This window comes from Suricata suricatta, chromosome 8 (assembly GCF_006229205.1).
Source record: "Suricata suricatta isolate VVHF042 chromosome 8, meerkat_22Aug2017_6uvM2_HiC, whole genome shotgun sequence".
Lineage (NCBI taxonomy): Eukaryota > Metazoa > Chordata > Mammalia > Carnivora > Herpestidae > Suricata > Suricata suricatta.
Genome location: NC_043707.1, coordinates 140,374,253 through 140,385,838, shown reverse-complemented (window position 1 = coordinate 140,385,838; position 11,586 = coordinate 140,374,253). Strand labels below are relative to the sequence as shown.

Here is an 11,586-nt window from a genome sequence, read left to right as displayed (position 1 = left end):
CCCCTGCCCTGCCCACGGGGGCACCGGAGACTCCTGGAGGCAGGAGTCACAGCTCCCACGGATGGACACTGGTAAATGCTTCCTGGCTCCCCTGGGGCGGCATCGGGGCCCAAATCAACACAGGATGAAAGCCCCTCCGAATGGCGGGATGGCTGCCGAGCCGGTCCCCTGTGCCAGCCCCCGTCCGCCTCTCGTCCCCGCCTGTGCTCCCGTGCGCCAGGCCAAGCACCAGCGCAGCCTTGCCTGGGAAGCAGTGGACTCTCAGGCCATTCTGCACCCAGGGCCTCGGAGGGCGAGGACGGCCCGTGGGCACAGCCCCCATGCCTGCCCTGAGCGCGTGTGTCCTGCTTGACGCCCCGATGCCCCCAAGACCTTTAAGTCCCTGCTGGGTCCTAAGCCCGGACCGCAGCTCTGGGGCAGCGGGGCCTCCGCGGCTTCAAGCGGAACCGCACCAGGCCCAACACAGCACGCTCAGGTCCGGGACGGAACTCGCCCCAGGAAGGACCGTTTCTAAGTAGCACCATAAATCGTACCTGCGGAAATGCTGCCCTTTCTCAGCCGGCTCACACCCACAGCACGAACCAAAACTTACAAAACTGCGTCCTGGAGCAGGCCGGGGCCCCCACGAGGGGCGGGCGCCTTCCACCCTCCGCCCAGTGAGCCGGCCGGCGCCCAGGCCTGGAGGAGCCCTATGGGGAGGAAGCACGGGGCCTGTGTCCACACCACACGGACCGAGAGAATGGGGTCCAGTTTCAGAAAAGGGTCTCACGGGCCGACAGCGAGGCGCACCTGTCACCCGCGGCTGCGGGGCCCCGAGGGCGATGCCATGGACTCAGCCTCCGGGCGCCCAGAGCTCCGCAGGATGGGACCCGCCTGTTTGGAGCCTCCTGGATCAGAGTCCAGCCGCTGGGCGGAGACACCTGGCTTGTGTCCCACCACAGCGGCGGGGAGAGTCGTGTGGAACAGGGAGCTGACTCTTTCTCATCTTAGGAAGCATGCTCTGCTAAGTGACGCTCTATTTCTTCCTGAGGGAAAAGTTACCGTGCTTTCATTGGCATTGCTTCTGTGAGTGCCCCTCCCCCAGGCTCCCCAAATCTGCAGCCTGGCACCCTGGCGGCCACTCCAGGAGGCCCCGAGGCCCCGGCTCTCCCCACGTCCGCCTCTAACGGTATTCACGGTCTCCAGCGCCATGCCAAACCTCGGGGCTGGAGCAGGTGGCCACTTCCTTTGAGGTCATGGGCTCCCAGACCAGGTCGGGGTGGCTGGGGTCAGGTCACATACGAGGAAATACTGTCCAGAGGCCCTGGTCTCCCCAACTTGTGGGATGGCCTGCAGGGGTGGCAGTGACCACACGGCTGGCCTGTCGGTGGCATGGGTGTGTGCCCCACTCTTGTCTTCCAAACACCAGGGTCACAGGGTGTCGTGTTTGACCTCCATGACCCCGGCTCTAAGTTCCTCGGATTTCGCAGTGTCATCGGTGGCTCTCGCTGCCTGCCCGCGTCTGTTTCTGAAGTCAGTGGACATCTGAAGCCCACACGGAGCCTGGCGCCTGGCACAGGCTCCCGCGATGGCTCCGGCAGCCCAGACCCTCCTCCCGCCCGCGCCCGCACGGCCCAGATGCTTCTACTGCCCTGTGTGCAGCGCAGCCCAGGGGTCACAGCCCCACACCCCCGGACGGTGAAGGGTGGCGTGGGGACACAAAGGCCACCGCGTTCCGCAGGCACACGGGAGCCGCCAGCAGGTGGAGACACACGAGCAGCCACCTGCTCCGTGCGGCCGGCAGGTGCACCGACCAGCAGGCCTCCCTCTGGGAGAGCCAACACGGAGACACAGCCAACGTGCACGGGGCGGTGTGTGGACAGCCCGGAAGCCAGCAGCGGCCGGTGGGGACCACATGGCCGCCACACAGGTAGGGTGCGCACTGCTGTGTGAGCAGCCCAGGCCTGCCTCCATCCGCAGGGCCGCGGCTCGCCTCCATGGCGCTCTCGGCCCCCGGGCCCTGTCAGGGGTTCTCTGGGGGGCTGCCCTGTGCCCTTGGGGGTCACGTGCGTGAACATGTCCGCGGGAGGAGCCTCGGGCGGGAGCTGCTGGGCACGCCCCCTCCCCCCACGCCCCTCAGAGGGTAGCAGGTGCAGGAGACACTCTCGGTGGTCCCGAGCTGAGGAAGAGAGGGAGCATTGCTGGCTTCGGGGCGCAGTTTCCACCTCCTGACAGAAAATGCTACCTTATTTCCAGGAATGGATTTCTCTCTAGGACTAATTTTTAAAGGCTCCTTAGAGCGGCCTGCATCTGGGAAGTCTGGAGACCGGGCGGCAGGGTACCGCTGGGAAGGCCAATGTGCCGCGCGGGGGTCCCGCGGCCCTGAGCGCGCCCCCACAGTGACCCCTCCCCCGGGCCCTCTCCTTGTCCGGGGCTGAGTGTTTTCCAGACTCAGCTGACACGCGGCATGCTCAGGGAGGGCTCGGCTGCCAGCTCCTAATCTTCGAGGAAATGAAATTGCCGCAAGGATAAATGGGGTGCTGGCAGGTATGTGGCGGGGGCGCCCAGGGCAGCTTTCAGGGCGGAGAGGGTGGGGGTCCGAGTCGCCCCGGGGCCTCGTGTGGGGCCACCCCCCAGGGAGGAAGTCCGCAGGTGGAGGCCTCGCACCAGGCCGCAGGGTCACAGCGGCTGTGGCCCCGGGCGGCGCATCCAGAGACGCGCAGGAGGGAGGGCAAGCCCGGCAAAGGCACAGCCGAGAGCGCTCAGCTTGGCTCCGAAACCGCTGTCATGCACGGCACCCACTCTGGTCGGATGGGTTTTCCAGAACAGAGAAGGGCAGGAGCTGGCGGGAAAGTAACGCAGCCCGGCCGCCGTGGGAACCCCGTGGAGTCCCTCGGAAATCCGCGCAGCCACCCCGCGGGCCAGGAGTCCCCTTTGGGGCGCACGGCCCGCAGAACTGGGTGCAGGCACTGGGAGCCCGGTGCTTACCTGCGCTCACGGCAGCACTGCTCACGGGAGCCGGTGTCCACCGAGGGACAACGGCCCTCGGGGCACTGAGCTCGGTGACAGAAGCCCGTCCCCACAGGACAGACCTTGGAGGGCCCCCCGTACGCATAGCACGTGCAGGGGTCAAGTCCACGGAGAAGGAGGCAGGGCGGGTGCCAGGGGTGAGGCCAGTGTTTCATGGGGCGGGGCCTCAGTTTGGGAAGGTGGAAGGTTCTAGAAACGGATAGCAGGCATGGCAGAACAACAGCGCGAACGAGCTTAATGCCTCTGAACCGCACGCTTAGTGGTCAAATAGTACGCTTTCGGTCAGGCGTGTTTTACAAAATACACAGATAATTTTAAAGAGGGCCGACTCTCCCTGTGAGGGCCCGGGGGCCACCCACACCTCACGGGGGACGCGCCTCGGGGTGGTGCCGGCTCCTTCTGGTGACTCCGCATCTACTGATTACCGATTGCCGCGTGACTCTTGATGCCCGGAGGTCGGAGGTCGGACGGGAGGTGTCCCTACAACATGGAGAGGCCTGGGCTGGACCCGGGAGCTCGCGCCCTCCTCATCGGCCGGGCCGGCGACAGGCTCTGAGCAAGACTCCGTGGTGGCTCTGAAAGGCGTGCTGGCGGCGGCGAGTGAGCGCCGTGTCCGAGGTCACCCTGTGGCTGCAGCCTGACCCCAGCCCTTCCTGGACGCTGCCCTCTTCCTTTGGCCTTGTCCATCTGTCCGTCCACACGGCTTAGAGGCTGGAGAGCAGAGAATGGACCCCAGCACCGGCCCTCCCTCTGGGACCCGCGTGCTACTCGGGCCATCAGGTCAGAGCCTGGACCGCAGGGGAGGTGGCTGCTCGTGTGCCTGCCAGCGTGTGCGGATGGGGGCTGCCCGAATGGACACCGCCCGGCACAGTGGAGGACAGGTGTCCCGGCAGCGCTTGGAGCTGCAGGGGCCGGCAGAGGGTCCAGGGTCCTTGGGCAGCAAGCTCCCGAAGGTTGGGACGCTGCCCAGCAAACGGAAACGCAGAGACACAAGTCTGCGTGGTGGGGAGACGCGGCCTGGGGGGCCAGGCTTCCGCCTCCGCTCACTGAGGCGTCCCACGTCGGGACACGGACAAAGGCATGTGGGAGCCCTGAGGCCTGCAGCCTGGGATGGTGTGGCGAGTGACAGCGAGGGGTGACTGTCCAGGCAAACGCCTTCTTGCTCTGTGAGGAAGCAGCCTGGCCAGCGGGCCCAGGCAGGTTCTGTCGGAAACCCGGCCCCCAGACGTCAAGTTGGAACAAAATGTCTCCCAGGTGGCAGAAGCCCCTGCAATCGCGCTGCGGCAGGGCAGGGCTGCCCCCTGGTGGATCGCCGGGCAGGCGCCCCGGGTCGGCCCGGGGTGTGGAGGGCTGCTGCACGCCCCCTCCTGGCTGGGCCTCGCCTTGCAGGGGAGGCCTGAGCAGCGCCTAGGTGGGCAGCCACAGCCCTGCAGGGAGGCCATGGGGGCAGCGGAGGGTCCAGAAGAGCCTCCAGGAACAGGGAAGTGAGGGCTCCAAAGACCGTATCGCTCTGTCCTCCAGCCCCGTGCAGCCGCGAGGGCCCTGACTTGGGTCCTAGGCTGTGACGGCTGCCCCCCAATGTCACAGGGAGGTGAGGGAGCCTGGGCTCCAGGCCAGGACTCCCTGACTAGGGGGGCCTCCTCTGGGCCTGTGACCTCATGTACAAGATGGAGAAATTTTAAGTGAGGGCTGCGGACAGAGCCTGGTGCCTGTGGCGTGAAGTCTAGTGACCACGCAGACAATCCTTGTGTCCCCTGGCCTGGGCTGTGACTGTGCACATTTGTGGGGACAATTCCAGGTGGGGCGAGGACCCGTGGAGGAGGGCCTGCCTGCCCTATGCTTCTCTTCCATTGCAGTTTGGAGAATTAAGGTGGACGGTGTGTGGTCCCATAAGGACGGATGGACGTCCCCTCGTGGAGAAGCAGGTCACAGCAGCACCTGCAAGTGGGCGCGGTGCAAACCGCTGAGCACCCAGGCCAGCCTGGCGAGGCGACAGCGGCATGGGTGCGGGGCCCGGGAGCACAGGGGCGCTGGCCTGGGTGCGGCCTTCCCGATAGGGAAGGCCGCTGTGTGAGGCTTCCTGCACTACAGACGGGCATCCAGGCGCGGCCGAGCGGGCCGCAGCGGCCAGGATGGGATGCCAGGAGCCCCTGCCCCAGCCACTCGGTCTCAACGGAGGGGGGGCGGGCAGCGGCCCCAAAGTCACCCTTCTTGGTGGGCTCGAGGTGCCTGTTGCCCGGCTGGTGTGCAGTGCTGTCAGCAGAGGGCGCTGCGTGGACAGCCCCCATTCGGTGGGCGGGCCACAACCACCATGGCGACAGCCGGGATTCAGTCGTGAGCCCCTGCGCGTGCGACTCTCCCTTGCCGAGGCGTCTGGTAACCACACCAGGTCCCAGGTCCATCTTTGGGGGCGTCTCCAGGGCCACTTGTGCGTCTGCTTTCACCCCTCTCGGCGCTTCACAGCCTTTGACCAGCTGACCATGTCCACGTTCACGCACCGGTGTGGTCAGTCTCCTGTCGGGACTCGGCTGCCAGCGCCACTGCCACCTGACACTCAGGTCCCGAAGCCGAGAGTCCTTGTTTCACCTCCAAAATGTCCCGATGCTGTTCTGGGTGCCCCGCAGCCTCTCCTGATGGCAGCTCCGAATGAGAACGGGGGGACCTTTCCCACAGACGCCAGGGCACCATCCCTCCAGCCCGTCCTGAGGTGCTCAGGACACCACGCCAGCCCCTCGAGGCTCCGGGGCTGAGCCAGCCCGGCAGGCCGGCCTCCTCCTGCCCGCACACGAGGACACATCGGGGAAGATGGCTGGGCCCCCGGGCACCCAGCTGCCCGCAGACCCGTCGGGGTCACGCATCCACTCTGGCCACTGACCGGGGCAGGACCAGCCCTTCCTGAGAGGCACAGCTCTGGCTCTGCCCACTTTGCCCCCAGCCGGGCACGCAGGCCAGTGTCCAGTGAGATAAAGGAATGAGGAGTCCTGGGGTCCTGACAAGGTCTTCGATCTGCCTGGGTCTCGTAGGGAGTAACCCCCTGTCAAACCCGAGGGGCGGTGCCCGCAGCAGCGAGAGGGGACGGGGCCCTTCCGCACGTGGTCAGTGGGGGCGCTTCTCACCAAAACCTGCTTCACTCATCCCTCAAGGGATCGAGAAACATCACCCTTTCCCACAGGTGGCAGTGCGGGTCGTGGCACCTCAGGAGCCAGACAGCAAAGGTACTGACCGAGGCCCTTTGCCGCCGCCGCTGCCTCCCCTGCCCCTGGCGGGGTTGGGGAGCAGCACCCAGATGCGCCCCGAGCGGGCCTGGGCAGCACTGAGAGCCCGGGTCCTGCCGGGGCCACAGGTACCTCGTAGGTGGAACCGTCAGCACAGCGCAGCACCCCGTGCCCCTGACGCCGGTCTCGGACCCAGTTGCCTTCGAACCTGTCACCGTTCCTGGGGACACAAAGGCAGGGGCTGCTGTCAGCCCGGGGAGAGCCAGGTGGCGGCGCTGACTCAGACCGGCTCCTCCGACCGGGGCTCAGCATGTGCCACCGGGACGGAAGCAGAAATAGGCTCAGAGCAGATGGCGTGAGCACCTGCCCCGCCAGGGCCTGCTGCGGGGGAGGGGCGCGGCCTTGGCGCCCGCTCGCCTGGCCTGCCGGAGAAGTGGGGGGACCCGCACGGAGTCGTGGCCGCCGGACTTAAAGGCAGGCCTGTGGCCGAGGAAGCCTGCGCCGACCCCCACCAGGGCCCCGCGCCCCCGCCGGGAGGTCTTTACCGCCCACCCCGGTGACCAAGGTCGGTCACCCAGAGGGAATGGTCAGAAGCCCCCCAGGAACTCAGAGCGAGTCCCGTGGACCGGCACTGGGGGCCGGGGACAGACGGGGCGCATGCTCACCGGAATACCATGTGTCCTTGGCCGTGTCGCTGGTTGTCATGGAAACACCCGCGGTAGTCTTGTCCGTCCCGGTCCACCAGATGCCCGTATCCTAGGGAGCGAGCCCAGGGCACCCAGCCTCAGCTCCCGCATCCTGTCGGGTGGACCCACCTCCCTGAAGGGGCTTTGTGGGCCTCCTGAGGCCGGGTGGGTGGAGAAGGAGGAGGGGTCGGCGGGGCCCCAGGAGCCAGCCATCCTCCCAGGCCGGGGCTTTCAGGGCAGGAAGGGCGGATTTGATTCAGGGCGCACCAGCAGCCAGCGGAAGCGGCTCTGGGGTCCAGCTCTCAAAGGTCCTGAGTAAGGGTGGGAGGGTGTCACTTAAGGACCCCAGGCCCCAGGGTCTGAGATCAGAGTGCCTGCTGTCTGGTGGGGCCCGTCCCATGGCCAGGTGTGCGCAGAAGCCCGTGGGAAAGCCACCCCTCACACATGTGACGGCAGGGCTGGGCCTCGGGGGCAGATTCAGAGCCCTTGGCCTGCATCGTTCGGGATGGCTCGGAGGGGTGAGTAGACACTAGAGAGGCACCATTGGACCTGCGGCCTCTTGGCTCCTGGACGTTGGTCTCCCAGAACAGTGAGCACTTTGGTCTTCAGGCCTCTGGGGACACCGCCCCCCCCACCCAGGGCAGAGTCCGCTTCCCCCCAGGTGCGGCCTCCTGACTCACTCTGAGCAGCGTGACCTTGGAGGACCTGTACGTGCTCCCCGCCCCCGCCCGGCCCCAAGGAGCCCCGAGGCCTTAGGCCAGGAGGCCCTGGAGCCACCAGCACTGCTGGAGCTGCGGGGACTGCGGCTGGAGGGGAGACCCCACGTGAGGCCAGAGCCTTCCCGCTGAGCTGGCCTGACCGCTGACCCCTGGGCTTGGGGGCAAACAATTATGTCACAGTTGTTCTGAGCCACTGGACGTGAACCGCAGTGGTGGTTGACGGACGCATGACCCTTGTCATGGCCACAGCACACGGTCCCCGGGCCCCGGCCCCCACACGGAACTGGGGGCAAAGGCTCCCCGGGCAAGCGCAGGTTCCTGAGCCCACCCGGGCCCCGAGTTGGGTCTCGGGGCGGGGTGCTGGTGTCTAGGGCTCCCCGCACGGCGCCCTGCCACACCCAGGAAGTGCCCCTGGCCATCAGACCTTCTCTCGCGCCGTGGGAGAGCTCCCCTTCGTAATATCCGCCAGCTTTGTACTTCATGATGCCGTGTCCTTGAGGCTCTCCCAAAACAAACTGTCCGGAATAGGTGTCCCCTGGTGCGGAGGAGGGGCACACACACCCAGGGTTAGAGCCGCTGCCTGTGACCCTGCTGGGTCAGCAGTGAGACCCCCCGTCCCTGGTCAGGGGGCAGCGGGCACCGTTTCAGAACATGCCACGGTGTCTCTTGATCTCCTCTTTCCCTCGGCTAATGAGACAAAGTATGACCAGGTGGATTTGGTCCTGCCATTCTGGTTACGGAGGGGCGTGCGGTCCCCTCCCCTCCTCACTTCTGGGCACAGACCTGTCCTAGGACGGCCCTCTCTGTGGCATCCATGTGCCCAAGGGCAAAGACCTGTCTGGGTCAGAGTCTGTGGAGTGTGCCTCGCCTCCCCGGAGAAGCAGCCACCGCGCTTGCCTGTGGGGGTCTGAGCTCCTGGGAGCCATGGCTGCCCCTGCCCTAGGGGGGCCCCGGCCCACACAGGACACCTAACGGAAACCAGGGGCCTTCTGCATCCGGACCGGGACCACCTAGAGCAGAGATGGCTCACGAGGGAGGAGTGAGCGCGCCCGCACCCGTCCCCAGCGCTGACCTGACGAGGCCCAGACCCGGCGGCCTTCCCCCGTGATCTCCCCGTCCACGAACTCGCCTTCGTAATAGCCGCCGTCTTTAAACAGCAGCTTCCCCCGGCCTGGGGAAAGAGCAGGACGTGACGTCAGGCAGAAGGGGGAGTGACCGCTGGCCTACGTGCGGTCAGGCTCGCTTCTCGAGGGTAAAGCAGGGCTCGGAAACTCTCAGGTCTCTGCCTCTGGTCCCACGCTTGCTCTCGGAAACTCACCCACGTACACGCTTATCAATACAAATGTTTCTGAAACACGACTGACACCCGCTGGCTCAGGCAGGATGGCTGCGGAGCCGGCAGAGCACAGGGGACCACGCCCTGACCTCTGCAGCGGGGGCACTGTGGTCACCTGGCCTCCATCAGCACCAGGGCCAAAGGGGAAGGAGTCTGTGACACAGGGCAGCGCTCAAGGAAACGTTTATTTTATTTTTTAAATATTTTTTAAATTTATTTTTGAGAGAGACAGAGTGCGAGCAGGGAAGGGGCAGAGAGAGAGGGAGGTACAGAATCGGAAGCAGGTTCCAGGCTCCGAGCTGTCAGCACAGAGCCCGACGCGGGGCTTGAACCCACGAACCATGAGATCATGACCTGAGCCAAAGCCGGACGCTCAACCGACTGAGCCACCCAGGAGCCCCTCAAGGAAACATTTAAAAAAGGGGAACTGGCGTGCCTCTCTAGCTCAGTCAGAAAAGCACGTAATTCGTTTTTAAAAACATTTTTTTAATGTTTTGTTTTATTTTTTGAGAGACTGAGAGAGAGCACGAGCAGAGGAGGAGCAGAGAGAGGGAGACACAGAATCCAAAGCAGGCTCCAGGCTTTGAGCTGTCAGCACAGGGCCTAATGCAGGGCTTGAACCCATGAATGGGAGCTCATGACCTGAGCTGAACTTGGATGTTAAACCGGCTGAGCCATCCAGGCGCCGGCATGTAATTCTTGATCTCAGGGTTGTGAGTTTGAGCCCCACGGTGGGGGTAGAGATCACTTAAATACTTTTTTTTAAAAAACCTTAAAAAATATAAAAGGGGGACCCGCTCTGTCCAGGTCAGCCTCTGCAAGGGTCTCGGACACCAGCCTCCCTGCCTGGCCTAGAGGAAGAGAAGCAAAGGTTGCAGACAAAAGCAAAAACTGTCTGTGTGGCAAGGACACAAGGTTGAAAACACAGAAAACACAAACAGCCAGGAGACACAGAAGAGTTCATATATGAAAATCCCCAAAGACCAGTTCTCCAGGAGAAAAACGGGCAGAGGATACGAAAAGGCAGAATCCCCAGACAAAGGAGCCTGTGGGAACATAAATGCTTAAATGCAGGAGGGTCTGGGCCCACCTCTGGGGAGGACTCCCTTCCTCTTACTTGGCATTTTCTCTCCTCTAATGCTGAGGTGTTTGTTTTGTTGACAAAAGTAGGTAATTTTCTTGATCATCAAAAGTAAACCATAAAGGCAATTTTCACTTTGGCAAAGGCAGGCTCAAACCCTGGGGAAGAGTTTGCACTTGCCCCGCCCCCGCTCAGGACGCCCCAGAGCCTGCCAGCAGGCGTGGGCCAAAGCGTCTCTCAGGGCTCTGCAGGGACTTTCCTCAGAGCTCATGACAGAGTGTGGGGCCCCGTGCTGCGGCTCCTGCAGCCACCTGTCCGCCCAGGCACCCCTGGAAACAGGCTGTCGGCAGCTGAGGGAATGGGCCACAGACGTTTCTTACCATGTTTCTTCCCTCCTTTCCATTCCCCTTCATATCGAAAGAAAGAATTTGGGTACACGTAGACTCCATAACCTGAATGTTGAAAAGAAAATGGACCTGTGAGCACCTGGTGGCACAGGTGACCGAGCTGACGACCAACAGACACTAGAGAGGGGTGGTCTCTGGGCCCTGAGGGGAGTGTACAGGAAGTGAGCACAGGGTCCTTGAGAGACCGCGGCCGAGGGGCTGGAAGACAGCTGCTGGGTCAAGGTGAGGTACAGGGTTGAGGGGAAGGGGCCAGCCTAGCCATTCCTCTGCAGGAACGCACCAGGGTCCTTTGGTCCCCTCGAGACAAAGTCCACACTTACACCCTAGGGGTCCTGCCAGCAGCTGCAGCCCTCCGGTTCCCCACCAGCCCCGTTTCCACCGTGCAACCTGGACTCCTGCACCTGTCGTAGAGAGGCCTAGGCTCCAGCTGAACTACAGGAATATGGTTCTTCGAATCTACGAGCAGCTCCCGCCCAGCCTCCGAACCGCACGTCCAGAGCCAGGCCCGGATCTTCCCGGCTCCGCGGCTGGCCCGGGACCCCGCCCACCCTCGGGGGTGCCCCGCTCCCACGATCGGAACCCCGGGGCTCCCCGGGGCTGCCGGCTGGGCCCCCGGCGTCTCCCTTCCAATGTGCACAGAGACCCGGCCCCTGTCTGCAGCCATTACCGTCCCGCGGCGGCCGTCTCGGTGCGTCGCGGCGCCGCAGGCTGGAGCTCGGGCTCCCTTGGCCGGCGGCTGCCATCTTGCCGCTTGCGGTTTCCTTAGCAACCAGCAAAGCTCTCCTCCATTAGCTCGCGGGCCAGTCTCTGGGCGATAGCAATCTCTGGACTGGAGTTAAGTCGTTCCGGAGCCAGAGGATGCAAATACGCATGCGCAGCATGGCGCGTTTCCGCCGCTGACGTCTCTTCCGCTGAGGGGACCGCCCCGCCAACGGCCTGGGCGCCCGCGCCGGAAGCGGAAATGGTTGGAGGCTCTCGGCTCCGCCCAGGAGGCCATCTTGGAGGCTCCGGAGGCGGTGCCGCACGGGACCGAGCGGAAGTGCTCGGCTGTCCCTTCCCGGACCGTGCGAAGCGCCGGCGCGGCCGCCTGCCCGCGTCCTCCTTCCCGCGGCCCTCGGAGACCGCGCTCGGCC

At 64.6% G+C, this 11,586-nt stretch overlaps 1 protein-coding gene across 3 annotated transcripts in view; it reads right to left on the bottom strand.

Annotated features, from left to right (window-relative positions):
• Positions 1-11,316, bottom strand: part of MORN1 (MORN repeat containing 1) — a 46,286-nt gene extending 34,970 nt beyond the window's left edge. For all 3 annotated transcript variants that reach the window (XM_029949954.1, XM_029949956.1, XM_029949957.1), the window contains exons 1-6: positions 11,121-11,316; positions 10,427-10,498; positions 8,702-8,800; positions 8,054-8,164; positions 6,890-6,980; positions 6,357-6,444 (exon numbers count right to left, since the gene is read on the bottom strand). In XM_029949954.1, the coding sequence (XP_029805814.1) occupies positions 6,357-6,444; positions 6,890-6,980; positions 8,054-8,164; positions 8,702-8,800; positions 10,427-10,498; positions 11,121-11,196 (537 nt within the window). In that variant the 5' untranslated portion in view covers positions 11,197-11,316. The remainder of the gene's footprint in view (positions 1-6,356; positions 6,445-6,889; positions 6,981-8,053; positions 8,165-8,701; positions 8,801-10,426; positions 10,499-11,120) is intronic.
• Between the last annotated feature and the right edge of the window lie 270 nt (positions 11,317-11,586).